The 20,841-nt window shown below is 40.3% G+C and overlaps 4 protein-coding genes across 5 annotated transcripts; 2 read left to right on the top strand and 2 right to left on the bottom strand.

Moving 5' to 3' along the window:
- Positions 1-2,338: 2,338 nt before the first annotated feature.
- Positions 2,339-4,555, bottom strand: LOC120743594. Its single transcript, XM_040047241.1, has 2 exons — positions 3,394-4,555; positions 2,339-3,261 (listed from the first exon to the last, which is right to left on the bottom strand). The coding sequence occupies exons 1-2, from the start codon at positions 3,673-3,675 to the stop codon at positions 2,608-2,610; spliced, it is 936 nt and encodes a 311-aa protein (XP_039903175.1). The 5' UTR covers positions 3,676-4,555; the 3' UTR covers positions 2,339-2,607.
- A 2,438-nt stretch (positions 4,556-6,993) lies between these two features.
- Positions 6,994-8,958, top strand: LOC120743927. The gene is made up of 2 exons (XM_040047951.1): positions 6,994-8,153; positions 8,286-8,958. Exons 1-2 carry the CDS (start codon positions 7,872-7,874, stop codon positions 8,937-8,939), a joined length of 936 nt encoding a protein of 311 aa, XP_039903885.1. The 5' UTR covers positions 6,994-7,871; the 3' UTR covers positions 8,940-8,958.
- Positions 8,959-10,238: 1,280 nt separating this feature from the next.
- c1galt1a (core 1 synthase, glycoprotein-N-acetylgalactosamine 3-beta-galactosyltransferase, 1a) lies at positions 10,239-17,526 on the top strand. 2 transcript variants are annotated; one of them, XM_040047950.1, is made up of 4 exons: positions 10,239-10,464; positions 11,591-11,845; positions 12,259-12,923; positions 16,621-17,526. In XM_040047950.1, the coding sequence occupies exons 2-4, from the start codon at positions 11,635-11,637 to the stop codon at positions 16,954-16,956; spliced, it is 1,212 nt and encodes a 403-aa protein (XP_039903884.1). In that variant the 5' UTR covers positions 10,239-10,464; positions 11,591-11,634; the 3' UTR covers positions 16,957-17,526. The 2 variants fall into 2 exon arrangements, with proteins under 2 accessions (XP_039903884.1, XP_039903883.1); XM_040047949.1 differs by lacking the exon at positions 10,239-10,464 and adding an exon at positions 10,471-10,695.
- Positions 17,527-17,744: 218 nt separating this feature from the next.
- Positions 17,745-19,856, bottom strand: tac3a (tachykinin precursor 3a). The gene is made up of 7 exons (XM_040047953.1): positions 19,593-19,856; positions 19,136-19,251; positions 18,770-18,869; positions 18,510-18,539; positions 18,373-18,426; positions 18,222-18,288; positions 17,745-17,956 (listed from the first exon to the last, which is right to left on the bottom strand). The coding sequence occupies exons 1-7, from the start codon at positions 19,816-19,818 to the stop codon at positions 17,938-17,940; spliced, it is 612 nt and encodes a 203-aa protein (XP_039903887.1). The 5' UTR covers positions 19,819-19,856; the 3' UTR covers positions 17,745-17,937.
- Positions 19,857-20,841: the final 985 nt, after the last annotated feature.

A 20,841-nucleotide genomic window follows, 5' to 3' on the forward strand; every position in this document is an offset into this window, starting at 1 on the left:
GACATAAACCAGGAAACACACCGACTAAACTTACAGACACAGACTCAAATACACGGCTTTACACAGAGTCATGACGGACTTGGAACCAGAGGGAACAAAGAGACAAAACCTAAGGACTAGAAATCACAGAGCCATGAACCAGAAGTCTAGTAATGATAAACCGTGATGAAAATCAAAGCTTAATAATAATGCAAAACTCAAAACACTATAGTGTCAGGACCGTGACACTATTAGAGCTAAGCACCCACCACACAGCTCTCCTGTCAGGTCCTGGTGGCCTGTTCATATAGGAAAGGCATGATTAGAAGGCATATGTGACAACCAGCCTCCCCTGACACCACACACTCAACCTACTGCTCCACCCCTTCTCTGCAGCTGAGCAACAAGTCACACCCCGCCACATATCCCCATTGCCCAACTTAGGATGGGGAGCCATCTGGCCTTTTAAGTGCCACCTTGAACTTAAAAAGGGACCTCCCTGACAGGACACTGGCTCAAGTGATCATGATAATGAGAATGCTTCAAATCAGCTTCAGCTTTGCAATGATTTCCTCTGAAGTAATTGATCTGACCGGCACAGTTCTTGATGAATTTTCCCAAATAGAGTCCCAGTACACCTGTCCTGAAGCTTTTGAATTTGTTCTAGTCATAGATGAAGCAGATACATTTGTATGAAATCCTGAGGAGGACCTGAAGAGAGCAGATGGTGATGATGCTGTTGTGATAACACTGAATTATGTCAACAAACACAGATAAGATCATGGACAATTGCGGGTAAGGTGTATTGGCAACTGTCAAACTGAGTCGCTGAGCAGCTGAATAGGGGAATAATGTTGACACACCTGCTGTTCAAACGTAACTCAAACTTTCCATTTAAGACTCTCATTACACATACATATAGGATCTTGGGGGTGGGCACGCTACACGGAATCCAAAAGACCATCAGGGTGTACACCTCACCCCTGGCGTCGTTGCCCACCTCTCAATTTTAAATACATGTAAACATTGAGGGCTATCAGGAGGGGCTATGCGCTTACCTGCTGCTCTCTGGCAGGTAGCTCCATGCCCTCCTGGGTTTTAAATGCACCTTAGAACACACATGCATCAACACTACACATGAGCGGGCGGAGGGAGGTTTGGAGTCTTCACACAGCCCCCGTCGGGGCGGTCTGCTTCTCCCCACCCCAGGGAAAAGGGTAACACCACCTGGGTCTGGGTGCAGTTTCCCCTTCCAGGGGCAAGGGTACCTAGACCCGGTTCGTAGAGTACGCTTGGGGAGTGTGATCGTGTGTACAGCGTCTCTTTATGTCTGTCTCCACGTTGGGTGAGTGTTGAGTAAGTGTATATGAGAGCATGAGGGTGGGAATGGATGTTTGTGTCTGTGTGTGCCTGTATGTCTGTGTCTATATGTCAGGTTGGGTATCAGACGTCACCTCTCTGGGGACATCTCAGGCCCTCCAAGGTTTGGAGGCCTATCTCCCCCCACCACCACTTCCCCTTCCAGTGGCGGACGCCCTCAGACATCGGTGCGTTGGTGGTTCTTTGTGTCCGGGGATGGGCGTCCAGGTACACACCGGCTCACTCCTTGGTGGCTGCTTATCGGGGCCTGGAGCCTGGAGCCTCGGTCACTCTGGCACAGCTGGCTGCCGGCGGAGCTCACGGGCACGTCACTGCAACCCCCCCTGGCTTCTGCTCCACGGCTGCTAAGTGACCCCTCATCTGGGACTCTCCTCAGCTCTTTCTGGGACAGTGGTGCGGCTGCCCCTCTGTTGGTCTTCCTTGGTCTCTTGTGTTCTGGGGGCCTCTGGATGTCTGGAGTCTTGATCTCCTCCATATCTGCTTCATGCCCTGGTGGACGGGGCTGTGCCCCCCCCCCCACACACACACCCTCTAGCAGATCATTACATGAAGGAACCTTTTACAGTTTTTTACAGTCGCTAACAAGCGCCTACCCATACTTCAGATACTTTTTCTAAACTCTTAACACAGACCCACACCTACAAAACACAATTGGCCAAATGGATAATATCCTTCCCAAAAATACACTCTGTTAAATATATACTAACTCCTCATTTCAAAATTAGAACACATCTTTCTCTGCACACACTAACTGTACAAAAACACTATAAATCTGACTCAAAATGAAATTAGTCTGTCAAAGAATAACACTTGTCTTCACTTCACAAGGTACATGCAGTCAATCAAAGTACACCAGGTGTCAAAATACTGGCTATTATTGACATTACAAAAACTGCATAGACTTTTATGTTTCAGTTTTACAGGTATGTGCATGCGAAACATGCAATCCGCCATTTTGACACCAGAAATGTCTTGGTTGGTAACTGCATGTCCACATGTACAGTAATGTTCACATTCAAAAGCATTCCAGTAAAAAGCAAACAAGTTTCTGTGTCTTTACTGTTTACTACAGGAGGTACAGTAGAAACACGGTATGATAGGACAGAGAAAGTGTCACAGTATTGCTTACAGTGAACAAAATATCCATGGAACACACAAGAGCATTCTGAACAAAAAAACAACAGCAAAAAGCCAAGATAAAAAGGGGGGGAGGGGGAGGGGGGCTAAAAAAAGGCAAAAAAGTTGCATCTAATCTCTGCGATCTTCAGGGTTAGGCCACATGTTTTCATCAACATCACATCTGATGTCAGCCAAGTCGATGCACCTGGGATAAAACCGCCTGGTATGTCGGATCCACCCTTGGCAATCGTCAACTGTGATGTCCCTGGAGCCAGCATCCATGGCTTCAAGGAGGGACATCTGGTCATGTGGCTGATGGTCATAAACCTTCCACCGCCATGCAGAAAAGAACTCTTCTATGGGGTTGAGGAAAGGTGAATAGGGTGGAAGGAAGAGACTCACCAGTCTTGGGTGGACTTCAAACCATGTTGTTATTGCTTGCGAGTGATGGAAAGCCACATTGTCCCAGGTAATTACAAAGGTCCCCATGTTTTCACCCTCCTGACCCTGCTCTGGAACCAGGCGCTGGTGGAGATCATTGAGAAAGGCAAGCAAGCGCTCTGTATTATAGGGTCCAACCTGACATTTGTGAAGGAGTAATCCTGCATTTGCAATTGCTGCACACATGGTAATGTTTGCCCCTCTCTGTCCTGGCACATCAACTGTGGCCCTTTTACCAATCACATTCCGTCCACGTCGACGCCTTTTGGCCAGATTGAATCCTGCCTCATCGATGTATATGAATTCATGAGGGGCCTGGTTGGCCTCCAATTCCATAACTCTCTGAAACAAAGTTTATGTAAGTCATGTTAGTACTGTATACCATACTGTACTGTAACCTAGTATTGTGTAGGTTACCTACTTGCAAAGTGCAAAGCTTATAGAACTGGACATTGGATTGAATATACACTGTACCTGGACATATTGTCGTCGTAGCTCCTTGACCCTCTCACTGTTCCTCTCAAAGGGAACAGTGTAGAGCTGCTTCATCCGCACTCTATGTTTGGACAATGTCCGCGAAATGGTTGTGAGGCTGATTCTATCGATATTGTCGAATATCTCATGGTCCGCCACAATTCTGGTTTGTATTTCACGCAGTTTTATTGCATTATTTGCAGTAACCATTTCCACAATGGCAAGCTCCTGATCATTACTGAGGAGCTTTCCTCTTCCCCCAGAGGGTGGGAGACGTTGCATTCTTTAGAAAGACAGACAATTCAACATATGCATTACTGTATGACCATATTGACATGTCAAGTGAGAATAGAAACAATCCATGTAAAATGCAATACTTACCTGTTGGTTTGTTGAAAAGTGCGTATAATGGAGGCAACCGTTGACCGCCTCAAATTGGGCTGCACTCTTTCACCAGCCTCTCTTAGTGAAAGACCATGGTTGATTACATGGTCAATGATAGTGGCACGGATTTCATCACTGACTACTGTTCTTGCAGCCCTTGGAATGCCACCACCACGCATTCTTACACCTATACCTTGCCCTCTCCTTGGGCCTGCTCTTCTCTCTGGGCCCCTTGCTCTTACTCCTCCTCGACCAGCCATTACAGTGTTTGTCTTTTTTTTGTTTCCAAAAACATCACTCCTCAAGGTCTTGCCTTATGAACCCCACTGAGTCTAAGCCAGAATGGAAGAAGCTGTGGTTGGCCCAATTTACCCAACATAAATCAGCTGTGTGTCAATTATTCAATTGTTTGTTTGTTTACAGCTGAGATATATTTTTGATATTGATATTGTTTTTGTACTGATATCATTGCAGGGGCAGAGGTTTTTATACTGTATCTACGGTTTGGAATATTGTTTTTGCTATTGTGGGATGTTGTGTGTTAACATTCGTAGATACTACAAGAACAGTCCATAGTTTTGTTGGGAGGTATAACTTGTCTGTTAAGAAAATGTAAGCATTGTGGAAATGTGTTCACTGACTGCATATTGGGTGAACACGACATGAAATGTGTGAATGGTATGGCCACAACAGACCGATCCTGTGCTAATTGTGTTTAGAGTTTTGCAAATGTGACAACTGTTTGGACAAACGCTTGTTAGCGACTGTAAAAAACTGTAATAACAAGCGTGTTCATGCTCACAGGTGCACACACAGGTGCTCACACACACAAACGACACTCTTTTTGGCTCCTACCTCAAAGCACACTGTGCGCTGTCGAGCTTACGTACTGCACAATAATGGTAAATGGCCTGTATTTGTATAGCGCTTTACTAGTCCCTAAGGACCCCAAAGCGCTTTACACATCCAGTCATCCACCCATTCACACACTGGTGATGGCAAGCTACGTTGTAGCCACAGCCACCCTGGGGCGCACTGACAGAGGCGATGTTTAATATTTAGTATTTACTGTTATATTCCCATATATCATCGTGATGTTGTTTATTATGTTGCTCTCTTTTTCTTCTGCTTGTTTTCTTTTTTCTTTCTCAACAGGTGATCCAGGTGATTGATATTTGTATTTTTTGTCTGCTTATTTTGTTGGTTTTTGTTTTTTTGCCCTTTATCCCCGTCCCTCTTCTCTGCTGTTTTTCTTTCCCTCTTTCTTTCTCCCCTTTCTTTTCCTCAGTCAAGTCTGTCCCGTATTTAGCAAATGAAAATAAAAAATAAAATAAACAATAAAAGGTGAATCAAATAGGCTGGGATGGTCCATTTGGTAAAGTAAATTCGTTGGGCATCTTTCTTCACCTTTAGACAATAATTCTGATGGCAGAAGAGCCAAACAGGGCAGGCAAAAAAATTAAAACAAAAAAAACAAAAGAGTCCTTTATTTGTTAGGAAAAACCTTTCAAATCCATCCAACAACAACAGTGATCTAACCATTCCAGGCTTGAACGATCTGCAAAAGTCGACTTCCCCCATCACTCACTATGTTAGTGTTATCGACTAGTAAAAATGGACAAAACATGGAAATTTATTTATACCCAAATTCAATAACTTCCATAGTTTTAGATTCTCTGAATTAAAAAGAAAAGAAGTCAATCATGCATTCCTGCTTTGAAAAAATGTAACCATTTACAGTATTTTCCTTCCTGTTATTCTTTAGGACCTCAAATGAAATAACCTACTTTGCTGTGAAACACTTGCTGTATTTACAATTATAAGAATTCATCTCTTGTTAGTTTAGAGCTTAACCTCTTACAGTTTTTTACAGATGCTAGGACACATTTCTCAATACTTAAGTCACTTTTGCAAAACTCCTCACACAGTGAGCACAACAGAAGTCTATGTGGGCTAAACTGAGGACCAGTTATCATTGTTTTGGCACAAAATGCATTCAATGACTACATCTCTCAAATTTCATGAATTATCTTCTCACTCAGACACAACAACTGCCAAAAATCTTTGTACGTACAGGACATTTTGCATGTGCTTACATACTGTTTTCAAAACTGTTAAACTTATGGCCAAAACAATAACACAATGCAAAACTTAAAAAGACAGCAAAATGCAACAGCAATATTTTATTGAAACATATTTTAAATCTAAAAATGCAGTTTAACCAGCCACAGCTTATTCTCATTGTAGATGAACATCTACACAGGTGTTACTCCTTCAATTTTTCAACTCCTTCAATTCTGGCAGCCAGAAGATTCTTTCCTAGGTGTGTTGCCCTAGATGACATAAGATGTGATGTGGATGAGAACCTGTGGCCAAATGGAGAAGACCGAGTAGAATAGCATTACTATTGTATGTGTATCAGTGGATGGTGTGTTTACAAATTCTTGTATTTTGGGATTACTTAGTGCAAAAAAATAAAAATCTTCTGGCATGCCAGAATTGAAGGAGTTGAACAATTGAAGGAGTAACACCTGTGTAGATGTTCATCTACAATGAGAATCAGCTGTGGCTGGTTAAACTGCATTTTTAGATTTAAAATATGTTTCAATAAAATATTGCTGTTGAATTTTGCTGTCTTTTCAAGTTTTGCATTGTGTTATTGTTTTGGCCATAAGTTTAACAGTTTTGAAAACAGTATGTAAGCACATGCAAAATGTCCTGTACGTACAAAGATTTTTGGCAGTTGTTGTGTCTGAGTGAGAAAATACAGTTTTTTCTGATTGCTTAAGCACATTTTTTGTAACTATTGGCTAATTTTGCAAAACTCTTCACACAAATAAGAAAACCTGTCACCCAATACAGTTTTTTACAGACGCTAGGACACATTTCCCAATACTTAGGTCACTTTTGCAAAACTCTTCACACAATTCTCCTAACTGACCGTCAGCTTGGCAAAGCAGTTCATTTCACATTCAAAATGCACTACAACTACCAAAACACTTCATTCAGGTCTCAAATAAACTCATTCTTCCAGAACACTAGCAAAGGTTGACAGCCGACAAACACACTTTGTCACCCACAAAACAATGACCCTAAAAAACACTAACAACATGTAGCATTACACAGTGTTTTCTTGTGTAAAACAAGGACACATCTCTGTTTATAATTTCAATATATGTTACTGGAATGAATCAGACATCATGCAGAATTCGTTACAGTTTTTGTCAGTCGCTAACAAGCGTTTGTCCAAACAGTTGTCACATTTGCAAAACTCTAAACACAATTAGCACAGCATCGGTCTGTTGTGGCCATACCATTCACACATTTCATGTCGTGTTCACCCAATATGCAGTCAGTGAACACATTTCCACAATGCTTACATTTTCTTAACAGACAAGCTATACCTCCCAACAAAATTATGGACTGTTTTTGTAGTATCTACGAATGTTAACACACAACATCCCACAATAGCAAAAACAATATTCCAAACCTTAGATACAGTATAAAAACCTCTGCTTCTGCAATGATATCAGTACAAAAACAATATCAATATCAAAAATATACCTCAGCTGATAATAAACAAACAATTGAATAATTGACACACAGCTGATTTATGTTGGGTAAATTGGGCCAACCACAGCTTCTTCCATTCTGGCTTAGACTCAGTGGGGTTTATAAGGCAAGACCTTGAGGAGTGATGTTTTTGGAAACAAAAAAAAGACAAACACTGTAATGTCTGGTCGAGGAAGAGTAAGAGCAAGGGGCCCAGGGAGAAGAGCAGGCCCAAGGAGAGGGCAAGGTAGAGGTGTAAGAATGCGTGGTGGTGGCATTCCAAGGGCTGCAAGAACAGTAGTCAGTGATGAAATTCGTGCCACTATCATTGACCATGTAATCAACCATGGTCTTTCACTAAGAGAGGCTGGTGAAAGAGTGCAGCCCAATTTGAGGCGGTCAACGGTTGCCTCCATTATACGCATCTTTCAACAAACCAACAGGTAAGTATTGCATTTTACATGGATTGTTTCTATTCTCACTTGACATGTCAATATGGTCATACAGTAATGCATATGTTGAATTTTTTGTCTTTCTAAAGAATGCAACGTCTTCCACCCTCTGGGGGAAGAGGAAAGCTCCTCAGTAATGAACAGGAGCTTGCCATTGTAGAAATGGTTACTGCAAATAATGCAATAAAACTGCGTGAAATTCAAACTAGAATTGTGGCGGACCATGAGATATTTGACAATATCGATAGAATCAGCCTCACAACCATTACGTGGACATTGTCCAAACACAGAGTGCGGATGAAGCAGCTCTACACTGTTCCCTTTGAGAGGAACAGTGAGAGGGTCAAGGAGCTACGACGACAATATGTCCAGGTATAGTGTATATCCAATCCAATGTCCAGTTCTATAAGCTTTGCACTTTGCAAGTAGGTAACCTACACAATACTAGGTTACAGTACAGTATGGTATACAGTAATAACATGACTTACATAAACTTTGTTTCAGAGAGTTATGGAATTGGAGGCCAACCAGGCCCCTCATGAATTCATATACATCGATGAGGCAGGATTCAATCTGGCCAAAAGGCGTCGACGTGGACGAAATGTAATTGGAAAAAGGGCCACAGTTGATGTGCCAGGACAGAGAGGGGCAAACATTACCATGTGTGCAGCAATTGCAAATGCAGGATTACTCCTTCACAGATGTCAGGTTGGACCCTATAATACAGAGCGCTTGCTTGCCTTTCTCAATGATCTCCACCAGCGCCTGGTTCCAGAGCAGGGTCAGGAGGGTGAAAACATGAGGACCTTTGTAATTACCTGGGACAATGTGGCTTTCCATCACTCGCAAGCAATAACAACATGGTTTGAAGTCCACCCAAGACTGGTAAGTCTCTTCCTTCCACCCTATTCACCTTTCCTCAACCCCATAGAGGAGTTCTTTTCTGCATGGAGGTGGAAGGTTTATGACCATCAGCCACATGACCAGATGTCCCTCCTCGAAGCCATGGATGCTGGCTCCAGGGACATCACAGTTGACGATTGCCAAGGGTGGATCCGACATACCAGGCGGTTTTATCCCAGGTGCATCGACTTGGATAACATCAGATGTGATGTTGATGAAAACATGTGGCCTAACCCTGAAGATCGCAGAGATTAGTTGCAAATTTTTTGCCTTTTTTTTAGCCCCCCTCCCCCCCCTTTTTATCTTGGCTTTTTGCTGTTGTTTTTTTGTTCAGAATGCTCTTGTGTGTTTCATGGATATTTTGTTCACTGTAAGCAATACTGTAAAACTTTCTCTGTCCTATCATACCGTGTTACTACTGTACCTCCTGTAGTAAACAGTAAAGAAACATAAACTTGTTTGCTTTTTACTGGAATGCTTTTGAATGTGAACATTACTGTACATGTGGACATACAGTTACCAACCAAGACATTTCTGGTGTCAAAATGGTGGATTGCATGTTTCGCATGCAAATACCTGTAAAACTGAAACATAAAAGTCTATGCAGTTTTTGTAATGTCAATAATAGCCAGTATTTTGAAACCTGGTGTACTTTGACTGACTGCATGTACCTTGTGAAGTGAAAACAAGTGTTATTCTTTGACAGACTAATTTCATTTTGAGTCAGATTTATAGTGTTTTTGTACAGTTAGTGTGTGCAGAGAAAGATGTGTTCTATTTTGAAATGAAGAGTTAGTATATATTTAACAAAATGTATTTTTGAGAAGAAAATTATCCATTTGGCCAATTGTGTTTTGTAGGTGTGAGTCTGTGTTAAGAGTTTAGAAAAAGTATCTGAAGTATGGGTAGGCGCTTGTTAGCGATTGAAAAAAACTGTAAATAGTGTTGCTGTCTTTGCAGAAGTTACTAAATGAAAGAGAAAACACCTTACTCTCACAGTTTGACTTTGGATTTCCACCACAATACCAAATGACTGTTTACAAGAGGTGAAAATGACCTACAAATGAATTGAACTGTGTGAGTTTAGAGGTTCAAGAACATCAAAACTCTAGAAATTTAGTCCCCTTCAAAAGTGCTTTGTTAGCACTTTTGTATATGTTGTAAATTTTTAAATACATTAAATTTTTTAAGCTTTACATTGAGTCACATTTGTTGTATATATTACATTTGCTTATCTGGAGCAAGCTAAGAACCCAGCTGTAGAACAGAGATCAAAACAGGATCATAGCCACGGTTTTATTGGTTAGAGCTTTTGTAAGGTAGCATCAAAACGCCTTTACTAACTGGGGAGCTGAGAGGGTAGTTATAGCCAGGTTGCCTTTAACTGCAAGAGACGAAATGGGGATCCAGGGCAACAGGTGACTCGGAATGTACTTTAATTTCCGAGTTCTGTTTGAAAGTAGAGTCAGTAACTCTGGTGAGGTGGCTTGCATTAACGTAAAGTGCTTATGATTGCTGGAGCTGGCTTGAAGCCTTTTGGAGCCGTTGTAAGGGTGACACCTAGTGGCGATTATTTGCAGACGACAAGTCGTCGCCATCATTTACCGTTACCCTGTAACTGTCTCACCGGCGTCTCCGAAAAACCAGTGTCACTCGTGACAAACAAATCTTGATCATCTGAAACAATTATTATTTCTCAGGACGCGGACGAGCGCTTCCTCATACGTCACCGACAGGCGACCAATGGCAGCGTTCATTTTCAGAGCTTACCCACCGCGAGGTAGAAGAATGTAATTCTACTCAGAAGCTTTTCTTTGCTGGTAATCATCTTATTTGGCGACACAGTGCAGGGAGGACTTCACTGAGAAACAGTATTTCGGGTGAATGAGACCTGCATGTAGCCGTGTGCTCGACAGGTGTAGCGTCCTTGTGCTGTTTTTCACGAAATACTTTAGCTGCTCCTTGGGGTGACAAGCACATCGTGCTCACAAATGACTGATCCCCAGCAAAGGTAAATAACATACAGGAGGGAGGGAGTCTCTTAAAGGCTTGTATTTCTCATTTATTTACTCAGTGGACATACACGAAACTTTTGGTATTCATTTATTTTATTTGGAAAGCGATCTGGGTTCCCTTTGGCCTCGTTTTGCTGCCAAGCAGTTTCTGTCGTGTTTATTCATTTATTGTCTCATCGGACGAATCCCTGATTATTGTAACCAGATTGTCATGTCATTTTATTTATCGTCTGGATAAAGTAGAAGAGCAGCATACAGGAGAGAAGCTGCTTTGCCATAAACATTTCTCGTCACGTTAATCGTTAACATCTGTCTCGGATTTGGGGTCTTTAACCTCATCAGACGCAATGAAAAACACTGCCAGCGGCCCGCTGACAGTTAGTTATGAAGTGCGTGTCAAAAGCACTTCTCTAGTCTTTTTCGCTCCAGCGACAAACTGAATTTAAGTGTTGCTAATATTAGTTTTAATCATCCCGTCTTTAAACCTAACAAAAGGAGGAGGTCTTGACGTGACGTCACCATAATAAATCAAACGGCTTCTCTAGGCACGAGCAGCGAAGTTAATCACTATGTCGTCATTTGTGCACATTATACATTAAACGCATGTCTACTGCTGTGTCAGCGCGCTATGACTTCATAAACATTGAAATAGTTTTTTTAATGACATTTTTCAAAGACTAAAATCATGAGGCAAAGTATTATAATTTTAAAGTTATTGCAATTAAAAAAAGAAAACAATGATAGCAAAATTAATTGTACAACTACATGCAGTCAGTCTGCTATCAAGCACCTTACGCATGTAACGCAAAAGACGTTTAATGACTGATATTTGTTGGCCTTTGTGGTTTGGCTGTGCATCGAATTGACTGAGTGTGGTGCTGTTTCATGTAGACATGCAATAACTTGGACCTCGCAGCTGTGGAGACATTATCGCCATGAAAGGCTTCAGCTCCAGATTGGGCTTTTCGCTGGGCTTCATTTTAGGGGCCTGCAGTACGTACTTCTTCCTTCACCAGGTGTGGTTTGAGAGAAGTTACCCTGTTCTGTCAGGAGCTCAGGAAAAAGTCACTGCTGTGAGGGAGAGGCCGACCAGCTGGAGGAAGGAGGGAGCTGCTGTTAAGAATCTGCACCTTCCTCACCGTACAGGTGTGTTACGTTGTGAATACATTTTTTTTTCTAATTTAATAATAGCTTTCACATATTTACAGTGCAGGAAACATTCTAAGCCCATGACTGAACTTTGCCTTAAAGTTTAGAGATTGGTTTACAGACACAACGGACTTGAAATAGCACCAAGTCTACTTTAGACTGTATAATGATGATAATACCTATTCTGCTTTGGACTGTGATGCACATATGGAATTTTTCCACTATTGCTTTCATGCTACTTCCAATTGGCATGGCCAAAATAATGACAGCTGAAAGGATGTGGAAGGGAACTAACTGCATATGTATCCAAATGTGTTAAGTAGAGTGTGGTGTGGCTTGTAGAATGACAAATGCAACAGGTCAACTGCATACCAGTTAACACTGCTATATACTGTCGTGTGTCCCTCCAGATGAAGACAGCCAGGTGGCAGATATGTTGTATCAGAAAGTACGCGTTCTCTGTTGGGTGATGACGGGGCCGTATAACCTGCAGAGCAGGGCCCAACATGTCAGGGCTACCTGGAGTCGGCACTGCAACATCGTCGTGTTCATGAGCTCTGTGGACGACCCTGACTTCCCCACTGTGGGCCTGGGGACAAAGGAGGGCCGTGACCAGCTCTACTGGAAGACCATTCGAGCGTTCCATTATGTCTACGAACACCACGGGAATGAAGCAGACTGGTTCTTAAAAGCGGATGATGACACCTATGTGGTAGTGGACAACCTGCGCTGGATTCTGTCCAACCACTCCTCCGAAGAACCAATCTATTTTGGCAAGCGCTTCAAACCTTATACCAAACAAGGCTACATGAGTGGGGGAGCAGGTTATGTACTCAGTAAAGAAGCCCTCAAAAGATTTGTGGAAGGCTTTCGAACCAAAGTTTGCACACACACGACCCCTGTGGAAGACCTAGCTCTCGGTCAGTGTTTGGAGAAGATGGGTGTTCTGGCAGGAGATTCCAGAGACACTTTGCAACGAGAAACTTTTCACCCATTTGTGCCAGAGCACCATCTTACTGGCAAGTTCTCCAAGAGCTTCTGGTACTGGAGCTATTGCTACTACCCAATTGTTGAGGCAAGTCCCCTCACATTAGTTTCATTTTTGAGCGAGTAATAGTGAAATGGGCTTACACATTGTGGTGGTAAAAAACAAAGAAATCTTTTCATACAAAGGTCATTTCTAAAATCCAGTTCACAGATAGCGCGTAGATAAAGCAGACAAACAGTGAGTGGATTAACCTTGTTAGAAAGGGGCAAGTTAGGTTAGGACGTCATGCTGATGACGGACTGAACCTTAAATTAGAAATCCTTTAATGTCATTAGCTTATGTCTTCCATTCAAGTGACAGAGGTCTTTCATTTAAAAAAAGTGTACACACGTTTTTCTTAGTGAAAGTTACACTTACTGTCACATAGGCAATAATGTTTACAGTCTTTAACTGAAAGTACTTCAAAGACTGTATATTGAGTGCTAACACTAAAAAGTTCCTAATTTAGAAAAATAATCAAATTTTGAATTTAATGTCAGGCACATACAAACTTTCAAAAAAAGTTGGATCGAGAACATGTTTACTGCTGTGTGGTGTCATGTTTTCATTTAACAAAACAGTTTGAGAACTAAGGAGGCCAGCTTATATAGAAAACTTTTCAACAGTTCAAGCCCTTCTTTGAATTTTAGTGTCACACCATGCCAAACTTTTTCAATCGATGGCGTATCTGGACTTGTAAGCTAGCCAGTTTAACATTTTAAATATGGAGACATGCAATCAGAATATTGGCAAATTTGGTTTGGCAATATTCTGACTGAAACCAGGAAGGTGTTTTCTTTAAAAACCAAAAAAGGCCTTCCTTTGGATGGCAACATAATTTGTTCCAAAATGTGTTTGGCCACACATACTGTAGCAGCCAATTAGCCAATCACATGGCAGAAACTCAGTGAATGTAGGTATGAGGACCTGATCATGATGACCTAGAGACTTTCAAACTGACTATCAGAATGGGGAAGACAGTTTCAGATGGGCTGGCCTAAGTGTTTCAGAAACTGTTGCCCTACTGGGATTTTCCTTCATAAACATCTGTACAGTTCACATAGAAAGGAGAAAATATCTAGTGGGAGGCAGTTCACTGGGTGAAAATGCCTTGTTGATGCAGAAGTCAACGGAGAATAGCCAGATAGTAACTCAAATAGCACTTGTTATAACCAAGATATGGAGAAGAACATCTCTCAGCGCACAACATCTTGAGCCTTGAAGCAGATGTACCAGAGCAGTAGAAAACCACACTGGTTGCCACTACTGTCAGCTAAGAACAGAAAACAGAGTCTCGCACAGGCTCATTAAGACAGTCGGATGGTCCGGTCAGAAATTGCCATAACAACATGAAGGTATGGTCCCATCCTGCCTGTATCGCAGGAATATTCTCTTGGCACACTTGGCACAGCATCACTTGACCATTGTTTAAATGCCAGAGCCTACATCACTATTATTTTTGACCATTTGCATCCCTTTATCACCACAGTGTATTTATCTTCTGATGGCTGCTTCTAGCAGCCATCTGTCAAATCAACAGAACACTGTGGTGAAACATGAGAATCATGGATGCGGAGCCCATGAATCTGCAGCAAATGCATGATGCTGTCAGGTTCATATTGAGAAAAATCTCTGAGGAATGTTTCCAGCACCTCGTTGAATATATGCCAGTATTAAGGCAGATCTGAATGCCACTAGCAAGGTAAATCTAATGAAGTGGCTAATGGATGTATATTGTTGAGCATTAATGCTACCTTCACAGTAATCCAAGTAATCAAGGGTTGAGGAAACTTCTTTGAAAGCACAGTTTTACAAATTACAGGTGACACCATGCTTCAAAAGGTTGAATAAAGAAAAGCTATGCTTGACACAAATCTAATATGATAAATTAAAGGATAAAGTGGTTAAAACTTCTTGGCTCAAAGAGTGTTGCAAAACGTGACCACTTGTTCATAAGTGATACTTAAATAAACTGATAAATAAGTAAATAAATTATCCAGCTATTCAGTGGAACGTTTGCTTTGATTTCCAGACCAAATGTCTGAGTGAAACGTAAGCCTTTCCAAACCTACAGTTCATCTACGGTTATCACCCGAAGCAGGATTAGTCAGTTAACCAAGTAACTGATTTAATCGCACCGAGCAGGGTCTCTGAACATGTGAAGGAATAATCAATAATTCTGACCAATTTATAACTCTTTATTTATTTAATTATTTAGAATCAAATTTAAAAACTGTTGCCTGATGTTTTGTATATTTTACTTTGAATTAGAAACATAGGCATCGATTTAAATGAATCATCAGAAGAGTACTGACTAAAATAAATGAATATGTGAGTATCTAACACATTCAAGTTGTGTGCCTGACCCTTGCAAACAATAATTGAATTGGAAAAAAGAAAGTGTTCATTTTAAAGTAGATGATTGCAGCACAGACAATGTCCTGTCGAATGAGGGGGAAAATTGGTCAATTTGTTGCTGATGATGCAACTAATCTATTGTACTTTGCAATTAAAATGAGGCAGGTTCATTACTGATGCTGTCAGCTGCTGTCTGCCTGAGTATGGAGCTGCTTTATTTTTATTTTTTAAAGGGTAATAAGAACATAAATGTACTTTTAATATTTTTAAGCCACAATTATTATTTTTTTTCCTCAGACAATGAAAAGGAAAAACTGTGACAACATGTGACCGTTTATGAAACAGTAGTTAGTTTTAAAATAACTCTTATTATTCTTTCTGGGTCACAAAATAAATGTTTAACATATTTTCAGGTGAGAATGTAGCTGTGTAAACTTCAAATATCTGCTCAGTTTATCAAGACATCACATATTTTCAAAAGCGCTCCGACGTTTTCGGAGACGTCTGTTACCCACTAGCTCGATAGCGAGCCGGGGGCAAGGCTCACTAGAGCCGTGAGAACACCGGACTCCCAGCAAATCGTTTTCAAACCCACCGCCGTCTTTCGCTACTCAGGTTAAACATGATGTAAGTCACTTAGATAACTTAAAAATGTTATTGTTTGGCTTTTTTTAGTATTTTATTTGTTCCTGAGTAAATCGCTTTGGCTGAGATTAAAGTTATAGTTTTTACACAGCTGAATAAACGTCAAGCAGACAGCTGATCATCAGAAGTGTGAGATGCTGGAGAATTTACTCCGGTGTCCTGTTATAGTTTAGATAGCAGGGAGTTTATTAAACTTCACTGAAACAATCTGCACATTTCATTAAAATTTAATAAACTATCATCTTGTCTTTATTTTTAGTTAGCACATACCTTAAACACTTAAAGCTGTAAGCTAATGATAGTTATATAAGAGCAGATGCTGCTGGTGCAATAAGCTGTACGTTTTACGTCCAATGGATGATGATCTGATTAGTCGACTATCAAAATAATCGTTAGTGGCAGCCTTAATGTGCAGCACTCTCTTTTCTTTGGACCGTATGTGGTTATTTGTCTTTATTAAATCCAATATTTTGTTGAAAATTACATTTCAGTTCAGAGATTGAAAGCAGAGAGCGTTGTACACTTTGTACAAGGACGATTACTGATCATGTTCTCAGGTGTGGGCATTAAATCAAAACTCAGTGGTTTACAATAGCAATGACTATCAATGTGATTATGGACGGTGACTGCTACTCATGTAGTAAAAATATGAATACTTCAGTGTTAACATATTTTGAGTGAGTTGCTTTTTATTGTTCTGTGTGTGGTTTATGTTTTTAACCTACGTGTTATTCTTCCTTAGGGTCCGCAGTGCTGCTCAGACCTGGCTGTATCGTTTCATTATATCGAAGCAGAGCTGATGTACGTGATGGAGTACTACACCTACCACCTAAGAGCGTATGGTTATATTCCACGCTACCAGCCCTCTTTACGTCATGGTTTGAATGTCAGCCCACACTCGCAGACGGCTGTAACAGCGGGACTTAAAGCAGTTCGAGGGGTGAAGGACGGAAAGAATCGCACAACTGTTGCCTTTTCTCTCAATGGAAACCAAACCAAAGAGGATACGGTGACAGAGGAAAAGGAGACGGAGAATTTAAACTCCCATCTCACTGTGAACAGGACTGCAGTCAAATAAAACGCTGTATTGTATTAGCTGTGTTGTGTTTTTAGATGGTACTGAATGTGTTTTAACTGCAGTGTGTCTGATCGCCATCAGAAACTACATCAGGAGCACCTGTGGCTACTTTCCTTCTGTGATTAGTCAAGAAGAACTGTGGTGAAAAGTATGACTTTTTCAGATAACCCTTTTACTGCGCACTAACAACTCTTTTTCTGCTGAGTATGACAACATGAGTGAGTTGTTAAAGATAAGAGATGTTTGAGTGGAGGCTACATGTGTCTCAGCTGTGTTCAACCAATATGAACATCTGGTTTAGCCTTAATTATATTTGACATCATCAGTGTTTGAATTTATTGTCACAGCCAATGTGCTTGGAGTTATGCAGGAAAAAGCAATAGATGTATGACATTTATTATTAATTGTGAGTAATTAAGTGATTTGGCATAAAATACTTCAAGTTAATAAATTAATTTTGTTTAAATTTCGTTTGTAACTCAATCTAATTAACACACGCTTTAAAACCAGAGCCAGGATGTTTGATATGATGTTTGTTTCAGAAATGCAAAATAAAGTGTTTTCTTTTCACCTTTCAGAGTATATTTGAAACCCCCCGTTGAACCGTTTGAGCACCTGATTTTATTTAACCCAACACTATGATTGAACAGTATTGTCTCAACATGAGACAACAGCTTGAAGAATCACTTAAACAACAAGGGAAAATGCACCAACATTTAAATGAATGAATTATGTATAAAAATTACATTTATTTTGAACTTTAAGAAAAAGAATGACATGATAAAGAAATAGAATTTATTACTTCTAATTATGCTTTGTCTCCAAATAAAACCGTACATTATGCTTGGTACATTGTCACTTTCATAAGCCGGGTACAGTGGGAATCATGTGTTTTTTTTGTTTCCATCAGACATTTGGTTTGCTGTTGATGTTCTCAGTGACATTCTGTCATTGTAGCCAAATGAAAGTAACTCTCAGTGTCTACAGTCCCTGAAGTAACCTGCAGGAAAAAAACAAAACACATACATGGACATAAGTACCCTAAAAATCCACTGTGAGAACTACAAGTAGAGATTTACTTTAAGAAATGAAAAGCATGCAGATGGTGTGCATAGACCAGTCCCTTTTAAAACACCACAAATCTTCCGAAGTTCTATGTCTGAAATCGGTTTTATCCTTAATTATGCAGGATGATCATTAACTTATTTTTTCTAAACAGCTGACATTTGGTGATGTCTGTTTAAGAATAAGGAAGGAGCACTCACCTCAGCCTGCACTTGTTGAGAAAAATGCCTCTCCTCTCTGGATACTCTCTCCTCCAGGCACCATTATCTGTAACATATACATAGAAAACATGAATATGAAAGGCGACAAAGCTAAAAGGACATGGATATTAGACACCTGCCATACACTCACCAGTCTCTGCGTTTCTCCGTCCCATAAGTCCAATAAAAATGTCATCCATCTCCCCTTATATATAAAAAGCAAAATGCAATATTTCATGACAATTTTAAACAGTCGTTTTACGCCATAAGTAAATTACAAAATCTTACTTTTTTGGGATGGTTGTTCAGCGTCAGCCTCTGATGAAGAAAATAAAACAAAAACAGAAGACCGGTGAGATTTTCAGAAACATTGCAGCAAATATTTTATTCTTCAGTTTATAGCTTCAGCATTACTGTCATCATATATATATATATATATATATATATATATATATATATATATATATATATATATATATTTTTTTTTTTTTTAAATTTATTTATTTATTTTTTTAAACTGGTCATGTTCGCCCGTCGAAAACACTAACCTGCACTTCTTCTGCCCATCAGACCCACAAAGCTGTCATAATCCAAGTCATTATATCTCTTCAGGATGTTCCGCTTAAAGTTCTCTAAGCCTATGGTCTGCTGCAATAATGAGAAGAATAAAACAAAATCTGATTATTCTAATAGATGTTCTCAGACTCTGGCGCGATATGGCAGCCTCGCTTCTGTCAGTCTGCCCCAGGGCAGCTGCGGCTACAACTGTAGCTGCCTCCACCAAAGTGTGAATGTGAGAGTGAATGAATAGTGGAATTGTAAAGCGCCTTGAGGGCCCCGAAAAGCGCTATATAAATGCAATCATTATTATTATTATTATTATTATTATTATTATTACGCGCCCGGGAACCTACATCTGAAGTTGATCTGCGCGATCCGGGCTCGTCGCATCTGCACCGGCTGTAGCGAAATTCCATGACGAGGAAAAAAGTCACCAGTAGCAAACCTCTTCTCATCTTGTTGGTGTCGCCTGTGCAAAAACAATTCGTTTTATAAGGTGTTTTCGTAATGGGGAAATTCATTGCATTTTCATTAAGAAACCCACTGCGCACAAGGCACGATGCAATCGGTGCGTAAAAACGCACAATTTACTGTTCGCAAAGTTAGATTGAAGAGAATTTTTCAAAATCAGTAAATAACAGATTCATATTGATCAAAGACAGTAGTTTTACGCAGTGTTTCTTTCTGTTCCTTTACCAAAGAGTTAAAGTAAACCTTAAACTATCTTCTTTCACAACAAGATAACAGTTTAAATGTTATTTTAAAGATCATTTTTAAGCATTAAGACATTTTTTTTTTTTTAGCTTTTACCTGTTTTCTGTCGAGCAGATAATGCGGTTGGCAAGTCAGCTGAGTGCGCCCAAGTGCAAAGTAGAGTGGAATCGGCTAGATCCCGCTGTGAGAGCCAGTCCGGATGAATGAAGCGTCTGGGCTTTGGGGTAATAAATAATAGCTGGATACCTGCGTAACGCCAATCAGCAGCGTAGGTGGAGTACTCTTTTATCACGTTGCACTGAAGGCTACAGAGCCTACTCATTGATGGTCATGATGATGATGATGATGATGAGAGCGTCTGCCCCTCCCCTCCCCCCGCAACTCCTCACTGCACACAAAACACGCACACACCCTTTTAAAAAGAAAAAAAAAATAGAGAAAAGTTTAGGATTCGTGACGAGGATACATGTTTGTTTTCGTGGACTGAAGCACACCACTGAACATATTTGGAAAAAGATAAGGCTATATCTGCAGTTAGTTTGGGGAAGAAAGGATATAGAAGTCAATTAATCTTACCATTTTAATGGCTTTTAATTTTACATCAACATGGAATTTTTTTAAGAGACAGAATATAAAATATACCATATATAATTGATCTCTGCTGGTTTGAAAGCAAGACTTAAATATGTTTAATATCACTGGGTAGAAATATTATCAGCACAACCATTTTTAGAGCCTATACGCGGTGAGCTGAGCTTGGATAGACACATCTTCATACCAGTCCTGACACAATGAGTAACATGTTATTCAGACATCATTTGAAATTGTTTTCATGCTTGCTAAATTCTCTGTTAAATGGTGTGCGACAGGTGGTGAGATGAAATGTCATCACCTGACAACCACTGAGGGACTTTTTATACATTTTTTGTGAGTGAAAAACTGCATGGGTAAAATGCTCAAGAACTGCTACTTTTTCAAATTAAATCAGCATAGCCTGGAAATTTAGTATATACTGTCAGTATTCACAGAAATCCTGAAACGTGTTTAAACGTGTTTAAACATGTTTTCACCAGCCTCTGAAAATGGCTCAAATTTAGTGCAAGTACCAAACCTATAATTTTTCTTGCAATTACACAAGCAATTAGACTTGTGTTGGTGTTTGTTTACGCATTCAGAATGCAAACAAGCATCATTCTTCAGTAAAGCAAAGTTTGAGATTCAAACTGTAGTGCAGGCAAAGGGAAGTAATGCACATCAATTACTGTGGTCTGGAGATTTAAGACCGATGTGAGAGGGTGTGACACTGACAACAAAGCATTAAGCCGGAATCCAAATTGTGCCTTTC

This window comes from Simochromis diagramma, unplaced genomic scaffold (assembly GCF_900408965.1).
Source record: "Simochromis diagramma unplaced genomic scaffold, fSimDia1.1 OVJJ01000387.1, whole genome shotgun sequence".
NCBI lineage: Eukaryota > Metazoa > Chordata > Actinopteri > Cichliformes > Cichlidae > Simochromis > Simochromis diagramma.